At 48.9% G+C, this 22,841-nt stretch overlaps 6 protein-coding genes across 6 annotated transcripts; 2 read left to right on the forward strand and 4 right to left on the reverse strand.

Moving 5' to 3' along the window:
• Window positions 1–208: 208 nt before the first annotated feature.
• On the reverse strand, window positions 209–1,390 carry I303_103158 (uncharacterized protein; the record flags this gene model as incomplete). Its single annotated transcript, XM_018406503.1, has 4 exons — window positions 209–324; window positions 397–790; window positions 861–978; window positions 1,065–1,390. 4 exons carry the CDS (start codon window positions 1,388–1,390, stop codon window positions 209–211), a joined length of 954 nt encoding a protein of 317 aa, XP_018264997.1.
• A 1,079-nt stretch (window positions 1,391–2,469) lies between these two features.
• I303_103159 (uncharacterized protein) lies at window positions 2,470–4,391 on the forward strand (the record flags this gene model as incomplete). The annotated part of the gene is made up of 5 exons (XM_018406504.1): window positions 2,470–2,662; window positions 2,730–2,837; window positions 2,902–3,005; window positions 3,064–3,223; window positions 3,286–4,391. The coding sequence occupies 5 exons, from the start codon at window positions 2,470–2,472 to the stop codon at window positions 4,389–4,391; spliced, it is 1,671 nt and encodes a 556-aa protein (XP_018264998.1).
• A 1,708-nt stretch (window positions 4,392–6,099) lies between these two features.
• On the forward strand, window positions 6,100–15,662 carry I303_103160 (uncharacterized protein; the record flags this gene model as incomplete). The annotated part of the gene is made up of 9 exons (XM_018406505.1): window positions 6,100–7,187; window positions 7,265–8,453; window positions 8,510–10,334; window positions 10,434–11,355; window positions 11,453–13,339; window positions 13,455–15,057; window positions 15,134–15,224; window positions 15,283–15,384; window positions 15,445–15,662. 9 exons carry the CDS (start codon window positions 6,100–6,102, stop codon window positions 15,660–15,662), a joined length of 8,925 nt encoding a protein of 2,974 aa, XP_018264999.1.
• Window positions 15,663–15,978: 316 nt separating this feature from the next.
• On the reverse strand, window positions 15,979–17,869 carry I303_103161 (uncharacterized protein; the record flags this gene model as incomplete). The annotated part of the gene is made up of 5 exons (XM_018406506.1): window positions 15,979–16,453; window positions 16,550–17,066; window positions 17,182–17,533; window positions 17,606–17,647; window positions 17,720–17,869. 5 exons carry the CDS (start codon window positions 17,867–17,869, stop codon window positions 15,979–15,981), a joined length of 1,536 nt encoding a protein of 511 aa, XP_018265000.1.
• Window positions 17,870–18,563: 694 nt separating this feature from the next.
• On the reverse strand, window positions 18,564–20,372 carry I303_103162 (uncharacterized protein; the record flags this gene model as incomplete). The annotated part of the gene is made up of 6 exons (XM_018406507.1): window positions 18,564–19,005; window positions 19,090–19,621; window positions 19,696–19,803; window positions 19,863–20,046; window positions 20,095–20,160; window positions 20,223–20,372. The coding sequence occupies 6 exons, from the start codon at window positions 20,370–20,372 to the stop codon at window positions 18,564–18,566; spliced, it is 1,482 nt and encodes a 493-aa protein (XP_018265001.1).
• A 472-nt stretch (window positions 20,373–20,844) lies between these two features.
• Window positions 20,845–22,564, reverse strand: I303_103163 (uncharacterized protein; the record flags this gene model as incomplete). The annotated part of the gene is made up of 5 exons (XM_018406508.1): window positions 20,845–21,259; window positions 21,333–21,855; window positions 21,918–22,251; window positions 22,307–22,348; window positions 22,415–22,564. 5 exons carry the CDS (start codon window positions 22,562–22,564, stop codon window positions 20,845–20,847), a joined length of 1,464 nt encoding a protein of 487 aa, XP_018265002.1.
• Window positions 22,565–22,841: the final 277 nt, after the last annotated feature.

Here is a 22,841-nt window from a genome sequence, read left to right on the forward strand (position 1 = left end):
GTACTCCTGCCCTCTCCATCGTAAGCCCCGAAGTGTACTACCAGGAATTCGATGTCTAATCTCAAGTGACACATTGGTCTGCATCGAGAAGGAAACTCAGAAAGGAACATCTGCAAGTGTTGTTACGATAGCCCAAAATGTTGTGCATGTGACAAAGGGTATATACTGCGGAACTAGCCTTGACAAACACACATGTGTATATATATATCTATAAAGCATTCTTGATAGCCTGTGGAACGAATTTGCCCAATCCATAATCGGTGTTCAGGAATTCATGGGGACTCTGGTGATCCTCAACATAACCGACACCTCCAACAGCTTTGTCTGCAGATATCAAACACGAAATTAGCATGGCACGATGTGAACGGAAGGTTTGATGAGAAGATCAAAACTAACGGTATCCAGCAAGTTTGAGGATATCCTCTGGCAACTTCCTAGCGATCTCAATGGGTGTCGAGAGAATCTCTTCTTGGTCTTGCCTGTAGTAATCCCTTTGACCGAAGACAGCGAACAGAGTTCTGAGAGCATCTGGATCCGTGGGCTCGCAGATGTTTTCACCTGCAGCATGGTATGTTGATCCCAAACAGAACAAAGCAGATCCAGGCTCCATCTCGGCGTATGTGCACTCTGATCTCTTGGGGAATCTGTCTGGACCCCACAAGTGGGATCCGGGGATGACAGCGGTCGCTCCGTTCTTGTAGGTACACTTGGACCCAGCGATAAGACATCCTACCATGGGAGTGAAAAGGGGGTTGGAGGGATCAGGTCGCACCATGTAAGCGATTTGATCCTAAAACCCATCAGATCTCCTATCAGCTTCTGACTGTGACGACTTAACCAATAGGAAATGTAGGACATACTCGATGTAAGGGTTGAGGTTTGGCACCGGGGACTAATCGAAGAGCAGCGGTAGAAGCAAGCATGTAGCCTGATTTTTGAGGAAGGTGGTTTTCACCAGTGTAGGAATAGTATTCATCGCTATTGATCGGATGATGAAGTCGCATTCATCAGCCATGAGCGTACACACACACACACACACATCGTCATCGAAAGGCGGTACTCACTTGAGGAATTTACCCATGATACCCTGCCAAACAGCCAGTCTCATAATTTTGGTCAATTGATCAGGAATCTTCGATAACAAAGCGTACACCCTCTTGGATCCCTCCGGGAAGAAGTCGGCACCGAGCTCTTCGTGGGTTGACTTGGACTTGTAGGTGTCTCGAGTAGCGAAATGCGGTTCGATGGCTTGCATGCATTCTTGCAAGAGTTCAGGGGAGAGCAAGTTGGAAACGATAACTCCACCATCACGAGCGATGATCTCGTAGATCTTCTCGAGAGGCTCAGACGCGTCGATGGTCACGAGGCTTTGAGGAGGTTGGACGGTCATTCTGTATACTTCAGCGAGTGTTATCGGGTGAAAGATGACAAGTCAAAGTGTTATGAAGAAATATCGTTAACGAAAGCTGGTCAATTTGTCCTTTACGAGTACATTCCTTTCGAACTATATACGGTGTACTGTTCAGTTGGCCGCTCATTAAGATACTCTCCGTCGCCGGTCATAAGCTGGTCTACTTCATTTTGGACTCCAAATGACTGAGCGCTTGCCAGCGCTAAAGTAACACTCATAGATAAACGGACCTCAAGGCATCTAATTTCGCTATCTCGCTATCTTGGTGACCAGAGTATGTTTTCCGGTATCCCTGGTCCAAGAAACGGAGACGATACGTTATCAGAGGGTTGAACGGTATTGCCGTTAACCGGTCTTTTCGACCCTGATCAAAATGAACTCCATGGACTCCGCATCGACGCATGTAGACTAGCAAAAACGCTGTTTCGACATGTTCAAGATAAACATATACGCTCCTTTAATTTCCACATTTCCACTACTAACCACATGACTCTTATTGGTGCCCGCAAATCCCACTGAGGGTGTAACTCTGTGTCTTTCAGGTCACTTGAGCCGTCTGACCGGTCCGGATATCAAGGTAGATACCAAGCATTTCGGCTTTTACGGGGTGTTACCCAAGGTTTTCATCGGTTTCCCAATCAATGGTAGATCAAAGACTCTCCTTCCTCCCCTTCATCACCTTCTCCACCTTCCAAACCCTACCAAGATCCTATTATACTATGTCTAACGTCATTTTCACCCTTAGCATCTCCTTGGACTCCTTTTTTATAGGTAGACGGTGCGATACATTATCTAGGAATCCAAAAGAGAGACTCTTACCCCAGGTCAGATGTTTTACATGGGAAAGAGCCCCATCTTACCTCCCAATCAACGGAAAGATGAATCAAAGATAACACCAAACGTCTATCTCTCGATCCACAATATATAAGGCGGACTTCAAAGGTTGGATTCGACGTTTCCGAAACATAACTCCTAAATCCAAACCAGGAAGTGCATACCAAACGTTCAACAGTACACACTGCACGGATACGAATACGAGTCCGGTTACAACTTCGAACATGGACCCGACCGCGAATACGATGGAGCATCTGAAGACGCACGAGGACGACAAGTCCGAAGCTTACATTGGCGCCAACGAAGTTAATGCGCCTAATGTCGACTATGATATGGCTGGAGCTATTGCGCACTCGGTCAATCATAGACGATTGAATCCTAGACAAATCCAGCTGTCCGCAATTGCCGGAGCCATTGGTAAGCGTCTGATAATTTTAACCTGATTCTCGACGAGTGAAGAAACTAATCTGCGTCTATGTTATAGGTGCTGCACTGTTTGTCGCGATCGGTGCAGGAGTACTCTCAGGTCCTGTCTGTCTGTTGATCGCTTTCATCTTTTGGGCTACTGTAATTTGGTCTATCGCACAATGTCGTGAGTATCTAACGATTATTCCGTTTCCGGACTTTTGCTACATGCGCTAAGCTGCTGAGCACAGAAATGGAAATCGTCACCTTGTTTCCTATGGATGGATCTTTCATCCGATTGGCTGGTCGAATGGTCGACCCATCTTTAGGTGTCATGGCTGGTTGGAACCACTTCGTGAATGAGACTGGCCAGCGGAGTGTAGCATGGATATCATGCTGACTCGGAACATTAGTTCGCTCAAACCTCTTTCGTCATTTTTGAGGCGACCATCATCAACACTTTGGTGGAGTACTGGGGATACGATAAGAACCCAGCCATCTTGATCACAGTCTCTCTCATCTTCTACCTTGCAATCAACGTGTACCGAGCTGATCTCTTCGGAGAAGTCGAGTGTGAGTCCTGCTATCAGCGGTTCAGCATATTATAATGAGCTGACACAAGGCCGGTTCGCTAGTCTGGCTTGCTCTCGGTAAAGTCTTATTGGCTATTGGTCTGATCCTTTACACCTTCATTGCAATGGTCGGTGGAAACCCCCTCCACGATAAATTCGGTTTCCGACACTGGAAGAACCCTGGTCCTTGGGCCGGTGACAGCCCCTCCACTCGATTGGAGTCATTCATCAATGCCGTCAATGTTGCCGGTTTCTGCATGGGTGGTCCCGAATACATTTCGATGATTGCCGGTGAAGCCAAAGACCCTCGGCGAACCGTCCCTCGAGCGCTCAAAACTCTGATGGCTCGATTGGTCATCTTCTTCATCGGTGGTTGTATCTGTGTCGGTATCTTGGTTCCTTACAACGACGAGACTCTTACCCTCGGTAAATCCAAGACCTACGCTGGTAAATCCCCATACGTGATCTCAATGACCAGACTTCAGATCCCCGTCTTACCTTCCATCGTCAATGCCGCACTCCTCACTTGCGTCTTGTCCGGTGGTAACGCATACACCTTCAACGCTTCCCGATCACTCCACGCCCTCGCTCTCGAGAGACGGGCTCCGAGATTCCTTACGAAGGTCAACAGCAAAGGAACCCCTTACTGGTCGGTAATCGTGGTTATGACTTTATCTTGTTTGGCTTACCTCGCCCTCGGATCGGGATCCGCTAAAGTACTCAACTGGATCTTGAACTTCTGTACGGCGGCTACGATGTTGAACTGGACCATCATGGCTATCACCTGGGTACGATTCAACAAAGCGATGAAAGTACAAGGAATCGACAGGAAGACTTTCTTACCTGTCGTATCGAAATTACAACCTTACGCTGGGTATTGGGCATTGTTCTGGGCACCCTTCTTCTTGTTCCTCCAAGGATACGGCGTCTTCCTAAAGGGCAATTGGGACGTGGCTACCTTCATCTTCAATTACGGTATCATCGCTCTCTCCGGAGGTATTGCTCTCGGTTTCAAAATCTTCGCCAAGTTGCCTTTCCACAAATCAAAGGATGTGGACCTTACCACCGATTTGGAATTTTTCGATGCTCTTAATGCGCATTATCAGCAGGAGAAAGATGAGAACCCGCCTACAAACATCAAGGATAAGATCTTGGCTAAAGTATTCTAATCTTGCTTTCTTTGGAATTTCGTCGCTCAACTAGACAGAACAGGGCATCAGACCACCTCAGTCATAGCACTTTACATAGCTTCATAGTACAGGTTCAGAATGAGCGTTGTCTTGAGTGGAAGTCTGTCCGTTGTGACTCCTTTATACATATGAACGGAATGCATATAACCGTCGGAATGGACTATTCATCGTGGTGTCTGTGTCTTTCTCCATGCGTAGTCATCAGGTTTCATGGAAAGCGAGCATTGTTCTGAGCCAGTCACCCCGAGATGGGGACATGGGGTTTGTGCGCATTTGCTATCTCGACACTTGGACCCCATCTCCACACCGTCGCTCATCATCGTTTTGACAATCATGTGACCCTGACGTCCAGAAAACTGGTACCTTAACCCTGTAACCCTATAGCTCGGCGTCATTGGCCGCCGGATTCCCCTTTACAAGTTTGGTTTGATTTCTGGTTTACGTAAATATAGATCTTTTGGAAGGGAATTGCCTAAATGCTACTAAAAGGGAATTGATATCCTGAGATGGGAGAGTGGCGGATGATGAGAACCGAGAAATGCATGACAATTGATAATTGATAATTATAGACTAGCATTACGCGCTAACCTCGACAGTCACCAATTGCGCCTATACCAATACCAAATGGCACTCATTCGTTCCTGCATAAAGCATCCATCCGCTTCACCTTCACCTTCACCTTGACGCAGACACACAGATATAACATCATCAGAGACACATCTTGATTGAAACACAAATCATTTGATCCACTGCCATCTGTTGGCAGCAATTGAATAGGTTCAGGAAGTTTGGTTCCGAGAGTCAAAGTGGAGGGAAATCCAAGAAGTGCCAAAGCAATCAGCAATCAGCAATCAGCACATACCATACACACTCGTCCTTATCCTTTCTCAATTTATCATAACAAAGATAATTATCCAACCAAAGCTCATCGTCAATACGACTGGATAGCTCAAATATAAAAGCATAAGGAAGGGGGAACATGGTCATATATTAGGAATAGGAGGATATCGGAGGGGGATATACCCAAATCAAGCCAAGTCGGTGAGTCAGTCGGTCGAATGATGCATCTGATTAAACATAATTCCTGTCCTGTTTTAAACCTTGACCCCTCTCCAGACAGAGACGTATCTTCACCATATCCCAACGCATGACTGAGCGATTCCAATTCCCACACAGGGCATTGATATATCATCCATTCATTCATACACTCGTTGCGCTCTTCTCGTCAAACAGCTGTATACCGACTTCAACAGTGGCAGAAACACAGGCTGTTCCGTTCACATACGCCTTTCAATACCGCCTGACGGGACCTATCCAGCAAATCAATCTCCGGTCCTGCTAGTTCCCCAACCTTCAACATCTGTGAGCTACCCTATTTGACATAGCGCACTAACATCGCGAGACCTTGCAAACCAGCGCGCCCACCTGAGATCAGCTGGGACACAGTTCGACGGACAACAACGGAAAGTCAGGTCGACTACGCGAGTTCCGACCAGAGAGGAAGAATTGAGTAGATATCTCGAGATAGTCTGAGTACCGAAGGAATCAGCATCATTGGTTATGGGGGCAATCTAGAAATCAACCAGTTTTGACGTGAGCACTTTGCCCGCGAAGATCACGTTATCATCCTTGGCGGTGTACCATGCGCTGACGCTATGCCTATCCTCAAATAGACACAACTGCGAAGATGTCCGGCGGGGTCTTCTACTTTGAAGACGATGATAATCGCAACACATCGCCAAATCACTCTCCGTCTCCTGGTCATTCCCCATCACCTCGCGACTCGCCCACGTTATCGGCCGAATCCTCCAGCGCAGTCAGCAAGAATGGGACTTCCCCGTCGGCATCATCCTCAGCCAATGTCCCTCCTTCATTGCAAATTCCTTCGCCTTCAATCCTATCGCCAACTCCGACACCTTTACCGCAACATCGGAAGCATCCAGGTGGTTTCGCTGCTACTCCATCCTTCCCGTCCCCTTTAGCTCAGGCCATAACGGTGCCTTTGAACTCTGATACTTCCTCCAGCTCGTCGCACTCATCCGGTTCTGACGATGAGGTCGAGGTCAGACCTCGTAGACCGAGCCAGCAAGGTTCAGCCGGAAGTGGAACACCTAAATTATCCCTCGATCAATTGCCTCGTCCGAGAACTGCTAGTCCCATTCTCCCTTCCAGTCGACCAGCTAGTCCCTCCGGGCAAGCCAGTTCATCTCACCCAGCAAGCCCCACAAGCTCTTCCCGACCGCCTGCCGTCACTCCCACGTCTCTTTTGATGAAGAGCAAGCGATCCGCAAGCGGATCTGCGTTGACCGGCAACTTGCCGTTACCGACTTCGAAGCACTCTCCCCCCAGCAGTGCGAGGGATAAATCGCCTACTCACCTTACCAGTCGGCGCTTCGAGTCAATCAATCGCTCTCAAGCAGATGATGCTAGATCGACCTCTTCCAGGGAGAGAAGCGAGAGTAGTGGAAGCTCTGTCGGTTTAGGGGTAACCATCCCAAGCTCGAGTCCACTCAATTTTGGGAGTCCCGAATCTGGTCCCGAGACCTCTCCCCGCCGCCGCTCAATCGCCATCCCTCCCGGCGGTACAGAAGGATCAAAGGAAGGAAATATCCTCGGTCTCGGATGGGGCGCCAACTGGGAGACTACGTCTACCTCTGGATCGTCCTTCGGTAGTGGCAGTGGGTCATACAAGGATAAAGGAAAGGGAAAGGATTCAATCAGCACATCAAGTCCGAGACGTGACAGGGAAAGAACAATGCCGGTTGGATTATCCAGGTCAGTCTGCGATTTTCAGCCCTGATCAAAGGGATCGTCTTGGGCACTTGTATGCTGATTTTCATTTCTGTTTCTAGTCCTTCCAGACAACGTCGTCCGTCTGAATTCCTAAATCCTTCCGGCATGGATATACGGAAGATGCCTGCATTGAGCGTAGGTCGCCCTTCTGGTGTATCTACAAGTTTATCGACTTCCGCGTCGATGGTCTCTCCTTTGAATCCCTTGCCCTCACCCTGGACTTCATCGTCGGAAGCTTCGACTGGTTTCAGTCCGCCAAACAGCGTGACGAGCGAAAATTCAACGGCCCCGACCTCGACATCCTCTGCTGGCGGGGCAATCAGGTTGAATCGTGTGCCAACAAGTGTACGTCTGGCGGCGGAGTTGATCAAGAATACCGGCAGTACCGCCACCCCACCTCCGGCTCAGACAGCCAGTCCACCGTCAGGAGCATCCACAGCTTCTGTCCCAACACCGAATCCATCTCCTGTTGGTACTTCACCCTCCAGCAAACCGATCAATCCCATTCTTCCGTCCAATCGAGAGCTGGCCGCTTTCACATCAATGCCACCGCCCGCATTGAAAGCGACTACCGTTTCGATGCTTGACCTAGGTAAAGGTCGTCCAACATCTTCTGTGCCGGCGACCCCGTCAGGCATGCGAAGTCTCTCACCGACCATCGAGAAATCCATTCCCACCACTGCACCATCGTCTGCTACCGGACCTTCTTCAAGGTCATCTGCGGGAGCCAACCTCGCTCCACCTCCTGCTTTCAAGACTCCTATGCTACCAATACATCCTCGACCACGCCCTTCTCTACCTGCTGATTCCGCTGGTGGGCTATCTGAGGCCTTTGTCCCCTCCGCTCGGCATCACCGATATCGTACTTCCTTACATGAGGCATCGCTTAAGTCTGCAATCGCTTCGATGTCGCCAGAATTGACTGATTCACCGACTGCTTTGCCCTCTCCTCCGCAGATCGCTGAGCCTACACCGGGCCCTGTGCCCAAAACGTCTTCTTATGGTCTTGGGCTCAGCATGCCACCAGCAACTGCCTTCATCGTGCCTGAAGGGACGGGTGGAGCTGTCACTCCTGGCGGATTGGTCGGTGCTGGGGCAAGCAGGGTGCGTTCAACTACGGGTCAAGGTATTGCGATGGATCTGGCGGGCTTTCCAGCGCTTGGAGACGCAGCCAGTCATGCGAGTATGATTATGCAAAGTCGACAAGCGAAATTGCAGAGGTGGCGACCATCGAGCGCAGGAGGTCAAGTAAGTGGAAGATACATTTTCAGTGCAGCACAGACTGATTTTCTTCTGACGAACAGATCCAAAGCGAAGGATTGTTGCCACCAGCTTTCAATCGGTCTACCAGTACAGGTGCGCCTGCGATGCTTGCAGCTCCCCGGTCACGCCGTCAAGCCCAATGGGGAGATCTGGCATCTTCACCATCCGCTGCTTCCTCTCCGGGCGAAGATCTCCCTCCCATTCCCTCTGCAATGCATGAGCTGACCCGAGCAGTCTCCATATCGACCGAATCACCTGGTCTTCAAGTGCACGATCGGTCCACTGGACCTGCCCCTGTGCATTCCAATGCCGGTCCGTCTCGATTCTCCGCTGCTCCCGCTGGTATGGACATGGGAAGTTTCATGGCAAGGCAGTCAAGCTCTAGTGGCATGGTTGGCGGTATAGAATGGATCGATTGGATGGATGAGTATAAACGATATAAGGAGGAGAAGATTAGAGCGGATCTCGATGCTGTCAAACGAGCTAGCTTCATAGCGGAAAGCCTTATCATACCCATGGTCGCTGCACCTATACCGGAGGAGGAACCTGTTCGACTATCGCAGGATCTCGATGTTACCCCACAACCCAATTACGACACATCCAGCGCTATCGCTCTCACGCCCACCACTTCTCGAGATGATTTCGGTCCTCCTCCTTCCCATTCAAATTCCTTGCGAAGACGCAGCTTGTCTATCAAATCCACCTTGTCCCTCGTTGACCCTCGGCTGTCTCCTGTATCCAAACGATCGAACCTTTTCGAGCGACAAAGACAGTCATCCGGTAGTTCTGCGAAAACTGAAAGTTCCTCTTCAGGGACTGGGTCAGGCTCCGGGCAAAAGAAGAAGAAGAACCTGGTCTCGAAGATGGAGGGCTGGTGGAACGCTGTCAAAAGTAACTTCGTCCCGGAGAGTGAGCACCATCATCCGAACAGACCAAGCACGTTGGGTCATTACGTGCAAAATCGAATACCGTCAGAACCTAATTCGAGAAGACCAAGTGAGATACCCGCGCCAGTAGCAGGACTTCTTGCACCTGAAGCCAGGCGCGATTCCTCTTTATCCCTCAGACCCGTAGTGTCACATGCAGAACTGAGGCCTCGAGTCTTACATCATGATCTGCGTGAAACGGCTAGTATCGTGGGTTCAACGTCGGCCGACATCGCACAGCTATCTCGGCAATCATCAGAAGAGACTACAATGCCCCCGTCCTTACCCCAAATGCCTATACGACATCCCTCCACCGTGCCTGAAGAACCATCATTCCCTCCGAGTCGTGGTAGCAGCTCACTGGAGACTCGTCGTCGTCAACCTAATTTACGACTCGACCTTGAATCCAACGTTCTCACCAGACCAAACTCCACATTCCGCTCTCATAGTGATTCAAGTGCAAGTGCATCGCTGAGTCAACCCAAGATGGTACCCCTCGGTAAAAGTGCCTTTGAAAGACCCAGCCAAGCGACCTCCCGGTCATCCTCTTTCGGTCAATCCCTCGGTCCAGGTCTCACACCAGGCGTACCCCGCTGGGATCAGACTCCTTCTCCTGTCTACGCTTTGGGTCAAGAGCGCAGGGGAAGCGACGAGAATAGGCCGGTAGCGCCTGGCGCGGATATCACGGTGGCGTCCGTGAGAAAGCATGTCAAGCATAGATTGAACGCTGCGAAGGACATATGCGATGTCACGCTGAAGAAGACAATAGAAGCGATCACTGGTTTTGTGGAAAGACAGCGGCAAGAAGAGGATCAAACGGAGGAGATCCCGATTGACTATTTTGATGCACTCAACATGAACGACTCGCCACTCATCGATACAGAAACGGAAAGTGACACTGGTGAGCGATTTGAAAGTGAAGGCAACAGGTCGCGAGCAGGTAAGTCCAAAATCGACACCCTCTTTCACCCTTGCCGCTACTCCCGCTTTGAAAGGATGATCAGGTGAAAGGATTCTGAATTCTGATTTGTCATTGCAGTTTCCTCGTCCCGCGGGCCGAGTCGGAGGCCTTCGATCTCTCATCCCGCTCTCAGTCCTACGAAACGATTATCGATGTTACCTGCCAGTCCTAGCCGACAAATATCATCGAGGCGCCGATCAAGTGCGGTTCCTCGCAATTATCAACCTGCTCGAGCTAGTCGGAATATGTCTTTAGCTCTTGATCGTACACAGTCCAATACTAGCTCGCGCTCAACTTCCCGTTCAAGATCGCCCATGCCAGGTGTCGTCAGGACGACCGCGCAAACGCAATTGGACGAAGCGGATGACGATCAGCTGTTCCTCATCGCTCTGCAAGAATTGATTGTGTTGGCGACGGAAGCCTTAGACTCAAGCGTCAACGCGTTGGTAGCTCGACCGTCATTGTGTACCGAGATCATCCAGAAGCTTCAAACCGTCGGCTCGAAATGGGACAAGCACGATGATTGGCCTGGAAGAGATTGGTATGTCGACATCCTGATGGCGGTGGCCAACCTCAGCAGAGTATTGGATTGGTGGGAAGCCGAGAAAGGATTCTGGAACTTCGACGAGGACGATGAAAACGAACCTTTGCTGTTCGTCATGAAACCTTCTCGAGAAGGTCTCAAGGAAGAACCAAGATTTGAGCAGGAATTCAAAGCTGCCTTAGCTATTGGAGACTCTCGATACTCGCCCGCTCTCTTGCCGACTGTTGTTTCTGATAGACCGGCTTCTGCTATTAGTCTTGAAGTGCCCTCGCCTACCTCATCCGCCCCATACACCGCTAAGGCACCAGGACCAGGTGTCGGAACTCCAAAAGCGCAAGCCGTCGAGGATTTGAGATTCTTGGCTGAACATGCGAAAAGCGTGAACATTGTGATGGAATTAAGCTTGCAAGGCGAGCAAATCGAGTATGTGAATGATGCCATAATGGAGGTGGTCGGGTGAGTCAGCCTTCCTCTCACCTCTCTAGCCTCTTGAATCGCCGTCATCCGGCTGTCGAATCTTCGAAGCTGACCGTCGTCTGAGCGGGGTCTTCAGGCAAGATCCTGAAGAAGTGCTTGGTAAACCCATTACGGACCTCCTTGCGCCAGGCGACGCGTCGGTATTCTCTGAAGCTACGCAGACCCTAGTCGAGGACGACAACAATACTGTTCAACTTCGCTTCCGATTCGAGGTACACGAATTTGAAGACATAGAGAAAGAGCGGCAACCCGGACCAGTATACATCGAACTTGAAGGTGTAGGTATGTTGATGCGGGAAAATAACGAGCCATCTCACACGATGTGGGTGTTGAAACCTGTCCCCGCGACTCAAGTCGAAGCAATCACCGACGCAGCCTTTCCTCGAGATGGTGTCATCTCGACAGAAGGTATTTTGTGTAGGATCTGCGAGAGAGAAATCGTCACTTGGTTCTTTGAAAAGCACAACGAAACCTGCGACGCTGTTCACAGGCTGGAGGCTGAGATCATCGAGTGTAACGACTGTCTTCACGATCTTCAACAGACTGTCGTCAAGCTGAACACCGATATCGACATTGCTCAACCGAGTCAACCTGCTCAATATCAGGGTGTTCTATTCTACACTCTACCAGACTCCATCATCACCAACGACGAAGGTGCTTCGCCTCAGATGCCTCAAGGGGTAGAAATCCGTAAAGTCGCGCATGAACACCTGCAAGATGTGATTAACGTCTTGAACATTGCCAGGCATATCGACGCCCCTTCAGTGCAAGAAGAGGAAGCCGATCTACCTTTCACAGTACAGCGATATCTGTCTCGTGAATCTGAGGAAAAACTTCAGCGGATCACGCGATGGCAACGACCAAATACCAGCGATCGAGCACTGAATTTGTTGTTCACGCATGTGGAGGATCAACTTCGAAGAAAGCTGAAGGCTATCGCTCGAATGCAAAGCACGATAAGGTATTCTGAAAAGACTAGACATGAATGGGAAGACAAGGTCAACCAGATATTAGCTGAACGAGATGACGGTAGTAGTCAATCTGAGAGCGGATCAGACGGTTCTGGCTCGCAATCACCTACTGAAGCGCAAACACAAATATCTCCTACAACTACAGGTAATCCCACTGGAGACAATCTAGCCGAAACCTCACCGCCTGGACCCCGAAAGATCGCTCCTCAAGCAAGATTACCCATCACCCAAGGTCATCCGCATAGACAAGCTAGCACATATGGCGAGCAATCGGGACCTGTCACCATCACTGCGCCTACACCAGCCTTTCTTACTCAAGTGCAGACTCCTGCTCATGTCCCAACACCAGCTCCGCCATCCTTCAGTCGAGCAGTGACGAGTCCTGCAGCAGTCCCTGCTCCATCGCCTGTATATGTCCCTTCTCAATCTCAGCCACCTCAGCCGGGGCACAGCAGTCGACCCTCCTCGAAGAGTAATTCCCCTCTACTGGTTCCTCACGACAAACATGGTCATAACAGACGCGTCTCAACCTCGAAAGCCTTCAAAGACATCGGTCCATTGTCCCCTCGTATACCATCTGCAGCTCTCAATTCTCGTGCAGCGCAACCTTCGATCAAAGATTTCGAGATCATCAAACCGATCTCCCGAGGTGCTTTCGGATCAGTCTATCTAGCGAAGAAAGTAGCAACAGGAGATTATTTTGCAATCAAAGCTTTGAAAAAGTCAGACATGATAGCAAAGAATCAGATCACGAATGTCAAGGCTGAACGGACGATTCTGATGAATCAAGCTAGTTCGCCTTACGTGGTTCGACTGTTCTTCTCCTTCCAATCGAAGGAATATCTCTACTTGGTGATGGAATACCTTAATGGTGGAGACTGCGCAACCTTGGTCAAGACACTGGGAGGGTTGAGTGAAGAATGGGCAAGGAATTACACGGCCGAAGTGGTTCTGGGATTGGAATATCTGCATGCGCGGAATATTGTGCACCGGTGAGCGTCTTGCCCATACTTGTGGACCCTTCAAATCTGCCCTCCCTCGCTTCTATCGCGCGTCCTTTGTTCTGTAGCAATAAGCGAGAGACACGCATGCTGACACGATATGCAGTGACATCAAACCTGATAACCTCCTGATCGATGCACGAGGGCATCTGAAGCTCACTGACTTCGGTCTCTCAAGAATTGGTCTGCTCAATCGTCAAGTTGGCGGGCCTCGTCCACCTTACCTGCGAGGTACATCACTCAGAGGATCTTCAAGATCTCGTCCGCAGTATTCGCGAACAGTATCGAACTCCTCTTCCGGCGATTCGCCCATGATATCACCCGAAATGCTCAACGCTCAACCCATGTCTCATCTCAGCCAATCCTACTTTGCGCAACAGCTGCAGGACACAGCCTCGGCAGATGAATCCAGCGGTTCTGAGTCGGCTGGTGTGATACCGAAGCACATTCGCCAAATGTCAATCGCCAACAAGACCGGAGATGTCTCTTCCAGCAGCGGCAAAGAACCTGCTCGATTTGTCGGAACACCAGATTACCTCGCGCCAGAAAGTATTCTAGGAATAGGCCAGGATGATGCCGCTGTTGATTGGTGGGCTTTGGGCGTGGTCCTCTACGAATTCCTGTATGGAATACCGCCTTTCCACGCCGAAACGCCCGAAAAAGTGTTTGACAATGTGGTCTCTAGAAGAATAGACTGGCACGAAGATGAGATAGAGATCTCGCCCGAAGCTAAGGATCTGATGAACAAGTTGATGTGCACCAACGTGCAAAAGAGACTGGGTGCCCGAGGTGCGGATGAGGTCAAGAATCATCCTTTCTTCGCCGGAATAGATTGGAACACAATCGCTACTGCTGAAGCAAGTTTCGTTCCTGAAGTCACAGATCCCGAGTCGACCGATTACTTCGATTCCAGAGGTGCGGCTCATGGCTTCCACGATGATGACAGTGTCCCTCAAGTACTCAAGCAAGCTCCTGGAGGCACTGGCACTGGTCACAGTGCACACAAAGCTGGTCTAGCTCATCTGTCACCTAAAGCTGCGGAAGATATGAGTGCAATTGTCGACGATATAGCGGAACAAGACGATTTCGGCACTTTCACCTATAAGAACTTACCTTCGCTCAAACAGGCAAATGACGATGTCATACGAAAGATGCGTTCAGACTCAATGGCTCCGATCGGACAAACTCTCGAGGGTCCAGCTCAATTACTTGCCCGTCGACCTCGCAGTCTGTCTATCAAACTGCGTGACCGGTCCAAACGAAAGACGTCCGACGTCAATGCTGCTTCCGCATTGCCGCCTTCTCCTACTACCTCAACCTCTTCAGCCGCCTCGACCCCTTCTCGAGCTTCAAACATGCCTCAAACACCAGGTATGATGCCCTCGGTCCCCCAGCATATCCGTCGACCCTCTGAACTCAACGCTTTGGACCGTGTGAAATTGACGGAAGACAATAATGCTGAAGCAACGAGGAGAAACTCTACTCCCATCAGGGTCCGAGCCGGATCAGGATCAAGTGCTGGTAGCGCTAGTGCAGAATTATGGAGACAGCGCCGTCAAGTCAGCTTGACTGCCAACGACTCAGCAGGATCAGCGACTGCGATGGGTATCATACCCCTGGATAGTCCCGAGGGAGTACAGTCCTTCGGATCCGGGATGGACAGAGCGTTGGACGTGCTCATAGCGGAGGATAATCCCATCTCCCAGAAGGTGAGTTGTCATTGTCAATCTCTTTTTCCACGCATGCTAACCAGAGATTGCATGCTGATGACCTGTTGGTTTTCAGATTCTCGAAACTCTGCTCACGAGAATGGGATGCCGATGTATATGTGTGGATGATGGACCGGCTGCTTTGGCTGCTACGATGGGCAGTATTCGTGAGTGCAAATTCTCGTCAGATCCTTTCGAATCACCACAGCTGATCTGTCTGTTCAGGGTTCGATGTGATCATCTGCGATATACACATGCCCGTGGTGAATGGAGAACAAGTAGCCAGGATGATAAGGTCTACCAATAACCATAACCAAAACACCCCAAGTAAGTGCCATATCCACCTAAACCTAAACAAACGGAGCTCCAAGCTGATTTCTTGCACAGTTATTGCTGCTACATCATACGAGCAACATCAAGTAGTCACTGAAGAGGGCACCTTATTCTCCGCTGTCCTGAACAAACCAGTCTCCAAAGCCGACTTACTCAAATGCCTCGGAAAACTGGGCTTCATCTTATCCTCAACCTCTACCGGGTCAGGCTCAAACACCAACACGACTACAACTACTGAACCGAGCTCTCATGCTAATTCTCTACCTATCTAAATTTCTTGCTCCTCCTTGCCTCGATATACATTATTCAATCTATCTGTCTGCTTGTTTCTATCTACCATTCATTGTGTATATTGTATATACAAGATTATACGTACATTCACGATATTTATTGTAAATTACGATTGGTTGTTTGATTGTTTCTCTAGGATTATCTTGTGAATATTCGGTTGGACCACGGCTCTTGGGTACGGTCATGATTGTATCAATAGGTGTTGTTTTCACGTACTGGTATATGCATGCATCCAGCATCTGATTGGAATATGGTCGAGGAAAATTATGTCCTCGCTGCACGGCAGTGCTCTTTCTTTTAGGTTTCACCTTTTTGCTCATTGATTTCCTGCTCTTTCTTGTTCTTCTTCTTCTTCTCCTTCTCCACATGCCACTCTTCAGCGACTTGCTTGGCCCGATCAGACGTCCAACCATGCTTTCGCATGAGATCCTGCAATCCTCCATGTTCAGCGTATCTCTCCATCAAGTACACTCTCCAATCCACATCGTCTCTCGGCGGATTCAAGTCGAAATCAGGCGGTAAATGATCTTTGAACGGCTCTCTGAATCCTCTCTTCACGAAATGCGAACCGTATTGACCGATCTCACGTAAACGATGATACAATCTTCCGTTGCTTACGCAATGCGCTAGATCGTTCCGACCGTGTCGCTCATATATCCCGATCAAGATTTTCTCGGCTTTGGTCATGATATTATCGGAGGCTATGTAGTCGATATCTTCGTAAAAGATGTAAGGCGTGGCGAAAGCCTCTTCGAAGGTCGTCACGTATGCCCTGCAAAGTCACATGCGAATATTAATGAGAGGACTTGCGTTTGTGCAGCGCCGTGCGAGACGGGACCTTCGTTGCTGCCGATTTAGCTTGACTTACCATTCCCAGTCTATGATACCTACTACTTTTCCGTCTTCCCATAAGAAATGATCCCCCTTCTCATCATCATGCTTGAGGTACACCTTTTCAATCGGCTTATCCAGTATATTGCAGTTGTCGACTAATTCTCTAAGCTCTAGATGCCATAAATACGAATCGATGGGATCGCGTCTGCTGACCGCTCCTCGAGAGATATAATTAAGTGTGGTATCGATGTGTGCAAGATAGCGCTCTTTCTGGGTATTGAATGGTCCCAGCAGGTAAGGCGGATCGGGAATTTGGAACGTCCCTCGCGTGATGATCGGTCCGACCTTCATACCATCGAGAGTAGGCTGAAGACATCCAATCTGAGTATAGGGAAGAGGTAGCTCCGACAGCTGGATTTGGATTCTAGCGTATTCGGTAATGAAGAGCTGAAGTTCGTCTTCGGGAAGATTGATGGGGTACCATGGGTTCTTGGGGATGGGACGGGTCTGGCCAGTAAGAAATTCCATGAAGAAGTAGTCGAAAGGGAGCTCTACAACGTGACGATCGTAAAAGGTTGCGCAGGTTAGTAGCTCGCACCAGTATTGGCATCGTATCGGTGTGAATGAATACGATCAATCATACACATAAGAAGAACACGAACGCACCTGGCGAATCCAGCTCAGATCGTTCCAGATTAGCAGGCAACCATGCTCGAGGTGCATGGACCCCTTTGTTTCGTAAGGTGTTTAATGTGAGGACTTCGCTTCTGATAGTCGCTTCGCGAATCGCTGCTGGGACTCGATGATTGCAGTTCTGTCGTATCCTGATCAACCATTTCATTCCATCGCTCCAATTCAGGGGAAGGTGGACATTGAATCCAGATCCTCGGCACGATTCGAAGAATTGCTCATAGTCGGTAGGGAAGATGACCTGACATTTGTGATTGGGTCGAAGTCTTCCGGCGTCACTTGTAAGGTGTTGCTGGTTCTCCTTAGCAATCTCAATTATTCCTCTGAGCTGGATATAATATAAACCCGTCAGTACCAGTGTACTGTTTGGATCAAAAGGTTACCATTTTCTCGGACTCACGTATTGCTGCTTGTTGTCACTCTTTCGTTTTCGATATTCCTCCTGGAAGTCACGACGTCATTGAACAGATCACCGAGTTGAGTATCTTCTAACAAAATAGATAGGCTCACTCACATTGGTCTGGATAGCTTCGCAAGAATGGTTGACGGGGGTATCGTGAACATCGCATCGGACTTCATAGCACAACTCGCAAATCGCCCGTGGTCGGCAGACAGTATTTTCACAGTCCGGATAATCGCAAGGCCATTCAATCAGTTCTGGCATGTTGATGAGACCTTCGTCTATACTGTCAGGGGTGATGGATATTTGTACCGCAATGTTCCGTCGAGAAAGGAGGTCGAAATGTTGATTCTATGGTGTTTAGCTTCGAGCGGGGGTGGAGGATGCTAAGGCCCATGACAAAGTGGGGAAGAGCCCGTGCATTGAGTTCCGGCCGTGACAGCACATACACACACACACACACATTTGGTGCAGTATTCCTATTCAGCGGGGGAGGATGATCATAGAAGGCGAACGACGCCATAACGAGAGCGGTGCAATACCCCTCAAATTTTGCACTTGGATCCAATAAACCAGGCCGCCCACAGAAGTTGGCACTTAGAAAATGCCGTCAAAGGCGTAAAGTCGGGCTGTCACGTTTGTGATGGCATTCAACATCTTTTTCGACAAACAGAGAGTCCTAGCTTCTGCCAGGCTCGTGAGTATAATTTTTCTTTTGAACCAACACAAGTCGCACACTGTGATCTCTCAGACCTCGATGCTTACAAAGAGAAGATCGAAAATCAAGCCTTTTACTCTATAGTAAACCCTCCTGAACGCTCGCTCCAGGTCGGGGTCTCGCCGCAAGCACAACGGTCTGTATCGTTGTACATAAAACAGTACTCCTGTTTGCTGGATATTGTCGGCTGAGGTAGTAGGCTGAGGCTGCATTGCATCACGACAAATGTCTGGTACCAAGCTACGTAGTACTTCCTTCCTCCTTTCGCTTTCGCTTTGCATGCCATTCTTCGGCCTCCGCTTCTGCCTTCTCAAGCGTAACCTCGAAATCCTTCATTACCTCTTTCAGCCCCTCATCATCCTTATATCGCTGCATCATATATACCCGCCAATCGACATCGTCTTTAGGCGGATCAAAATCAGGTGGAATATCATCTGCGAACACCTCCCTGAAGCCTGATTTGGAGTACGCCGGATCATACTGTCCAATCCTTTCTAGGCGATTATACAACCTGCCTCTCCTCACGCACTCCGCTAAATCTGTTCGACCCAGCTGTCCATAAACGTCCATGAGAATTTCTTCCTCTTTCGTCATCGCATTTGATCCTTCGAAGATGTACGACGCTGTTCTGTTGAAAATGAATGGCGCGGAAAAAGCTTCGGCTTTGGTAGTCACGTATGCCCTATCACAGTATCAATCGTCAGTCGCTGCCTGATGGCTCTTAACCGGTGGAGAAGAAATCGGATTTAATGATGAGGTCACTAACCATTCCCAATCCAGAATTCCGATTACTTCTCCACGATCATCCACCATAAGATGATCGCCTTTCTGATCATCATGTCTGATATACAGCTGACCCGGATCCTCCGCTAATTCTTTCGATGCACTGACTAGCTCTCTCAGCTCCAAATGCCAGAGATACTCGTCAATACCGAGATTTTGCAATGCTTTACGTTTGATATAGTGCAGTGCCGCATCGATATGAGCGAGATATCTATCTTTGTTGGTATTGAAAGGACCGAGGAGATAAGGGGGAGTAGGTTGCATAAAGCATCCTCTGGCGACGATCGGTCCAGTAGTAGTTCCTGTGCCATTTTCCGAGCCGGTGGAAGGGTATATGCAGCCGATCGTTTTATAGGGCAACTTGAGATTGGATAAGCTGATTTGAACTTTGGCGTATTGGAGGATGAAGTCTCTGAGCTTGTCGTCTGGTAATTCGATAGGACCGAGGTATCCGCGAGTGATCTTGCTTGGGTTTCCCTGCATAAAGTCATAGTAGAAGTAGTCGAAAGGAGGTACTGTAGATCACCTACATTAGCGATATGAACGTAATATACCTCTCGAGTCTGATAGAGGTACAGCTTAGACTTACCGCCATGACTACTTTCCTGTTGCTTGAGGTGCATCGGAAGATATGCTTGGGGTACCGGTATATCCTCCTGCTTCAATACATTCAAGGTAGCGACCTCGCTCTGTATCACTGCATTGGTGATTTCCAAGGGCGGACGATGTCCTTGGTTTTGCCTCAATCGGAGTAACCATTTGACCGCATCATCGAAGGTAATGAGGAAATGAAAGTTGAAACCGCTCCCACGGTCGCATCAATGAACTTGTCCACATTTTCAGGTATAGTGAGAGAGCATGTATGACCGGCACGTATATGTTCGAGCTCTTGGATGAAGTGATGATGATACTGTCGAAGCTGATCCAGTACACTTTGGAACTACCAACAAGGTCGATCAGCAACGCCACACGCATGTGGGGCACTCACATATTTGCGTTGACTGGCATCATACATCTCCCTTTTCCTTCTGATGAACTCATCATAGTCTTTTCTCTATCAATATGTGTCAATTGCATGCATGACAATCAAGTCCGGACGGGACCCATCCCACTCACTATCTTATTCACCTCTTTGCATTTGTGATATTTGAGCTTGTTGAGGCGGTGACATCTGGCTTCCAAGCAATACTCGCAGATCGCGAAATAGCCCAAGACCGATTTCTCGCATTGTTCGAATTGACAACGGTGCTCCACAAGCTCGGGCATTGCGGCGACGGAAAGCACCGTGCTCAGACACAGTCTACCCACGCTAAGTCGGAAAGACCTCGCTGGATACAAGACGCTGAGAGGGTAGTATCATGAGCGGTCAGGTATTTGAAGTACTGACGAGGATTAATGCAGATCATCTCAGACTGAAAAAGATGGCAACGGATACGTCAGACAGGAAGAAACATCAAAACTCCTTTGGTGTAGACGTTCGATCAACCCTTCAGTGACCACTCGGCCAAAGGAGGGAGGTACATTGACGGAATAAAGTCTGAGGCGATCTGAGCGAAATCTAACGTGAGCGTAGCAGACGGTATCTGTGAACTTTGGCATGTCATCTATATTGCAAGGATTCGGTTGAAAACCCGATAATCTTCTAATGCTCGCGCTATTACCCCTCTTGCCTCTCGTATGCGATAGTATCCACAATGCACATGCATTACTAACTCGATATTCAATCTTCACATAAGCCCTATTTCTTCTCCTTGTTGTACTCCTGAGCTTCCTTCTCCGCTCTTTCAACACTCCACCCATACTTCGCCATGACCTTCTGCAGGGCTTCTTCACCATTATAACGCTTCATCATGTACACTCTCCAATCAGTATCAGATGACGGAGGATCAAAGTCGGATATTGGAATTGGTCTAAATGGCTCGCGGAACCCTTCCTTTCCATATGCCGAGTCGTATTGACCGATTCTAGTGAGTCTTTGGTACAGCCTACCATTTTTGACACAATCCACCAGATCTGGTCTGTTTTGGCGCTCGTAGCATCCCATCAACATGTGTTCTTCTTTCGTCAGTTCGTTGCTGCCACGGATGTAATCTTGCATGTCGTAGAAGATGTAAGGGGACGAAAACGCTTCTCCTTTGCTTGTGACGTATGCCCTGCAACATGAACCAAGCTTCAATTCGGCTGTGTGTGATACGTATGGGTATGTAATAGGTGATGGTCACTCACCACTCCCAATCCAGAACACCGACGACTTCTCCCTTCTCGTTCCACATGATATGATCTCCTTTCTCATCATCATGCTTAATGAAAACCTCCTTGAGAGGTTGTGCCATCATCCCATTGCTGGATACCAATTCTCTCAGTTCTAGATGCCACAAGTAAGCGTCGACCGGATCCCACGAGCATATAGCTCCTAGAGCGATATATCGTAAGGCCGCGTCGATGTGGGCGAGATATCGATCTTTCATCGTGTCAAATGGTCCAAGTAAATAAGGGGATTGCGGTTTCTGGAAACATCCGCGAGCAATGATGGGGCCGACACTGAGCTCTTGTGATGAGTTATGTCTCAGACACCCTATTTTGTTGACCGGAATTGTCATTTGAGACAGTTTGACTTGAATTTGCGCGTATCCCTCGACCAACTGAACGAGCTTTTCGTCGGGGAGAGTGACAGAGTAGAAGGGATGTTTGGGGATATGCCATGTTTCACCTTCTAGAAATTCGTAGAAGAAGTAGTCGAAGGGGAGCTCTAGCGGATGGATTCATCAGCTAACCGGCTGCTTACAAATGACCACGAAGTATGTAGCTCACCTTGCTCCAGAGACGGCGGCAAGAAAGCTGCAGGAACAGGTAAACCCCCAGCATTCAACGTGTTGAGCGTTGCTACCTCGCTTGCTATATTACTGTGTCTGATTTCGAGAGGGATTCGGTGCCCTTGATCCTGTCTGATTCTGAGCAACCATTTGGTACCATCCTGGAAATTCAACTTAAAGTGGACGTTAAAGCCAGCTAAGAGACCAGATTCTAAGAGCTGATCCGTATTTTCAGGAATGATGAGGTTACAGGATAGACCGTGATGCAATTTACTGGCTTGATCGATGATGACCGTCGCATGCTCTTGAAGCCGCTCGAGCAAGCCAGCAAGCTGTACTTTGTTCAGAGGATACCTTCGAGATCATGTTGAATGAGCGAAGACTCACGTAGCTGCGCTTAGAATCTTGTTTCTTTTGTTTACGGGCTTCCTATTGTTCACGTCACATCTCAGCTTGGGGTCATGCTGATGCGGTGACTTGGAGGTCAAAACATACTCTACTGTCCAAAGAATTGCACTCGTGATGCTCATCTGTATCATGCTCGGAACATCGAACTTCGAAACAGTATTCACATATTGCCCAATCTTGAAGGACAAGCAGATCACAACGAGGAAAATCGCAAGGCCATTCAATCAATTCCGGCATCTTCGTAATCTATGAAAAATACACTGGATAATGCGTGAAGATGATGAATGAGAATGTTCAATTCGATTCTATTCCTCTGGAAAGGTGTTGACGAGCAACGTTGAGTGATCAATGTCAACATGCACACACTTTTAAGGGTTGAGGTGATGAGCTTAGACCTCGTTGTCACTAGCTCAAAGTGGCGAATTATTGGAGGTACGTGTGTGTATGTGTGGCGTTTCAGAGTGATTGTGTCTTTCTCCTATTGAACGATAGAAGCCGCGTGTCCGAAGCGACC

This window comes from Kwoniella dejecticola, chromosome 3 (genome assembly GCF_000512565.2).
Source record: "Kwoniella dejecticola CBS 10117 chromosome 3, complete sequence".
In the NCBI taxonomy this organism is placed as follows: Eukaryota; Fungi; Basidiomycota; class Tremellomycetes; order Tremellales; family Cryptococcaceae; genus Kwoniella; species Kwoniella dejecticola.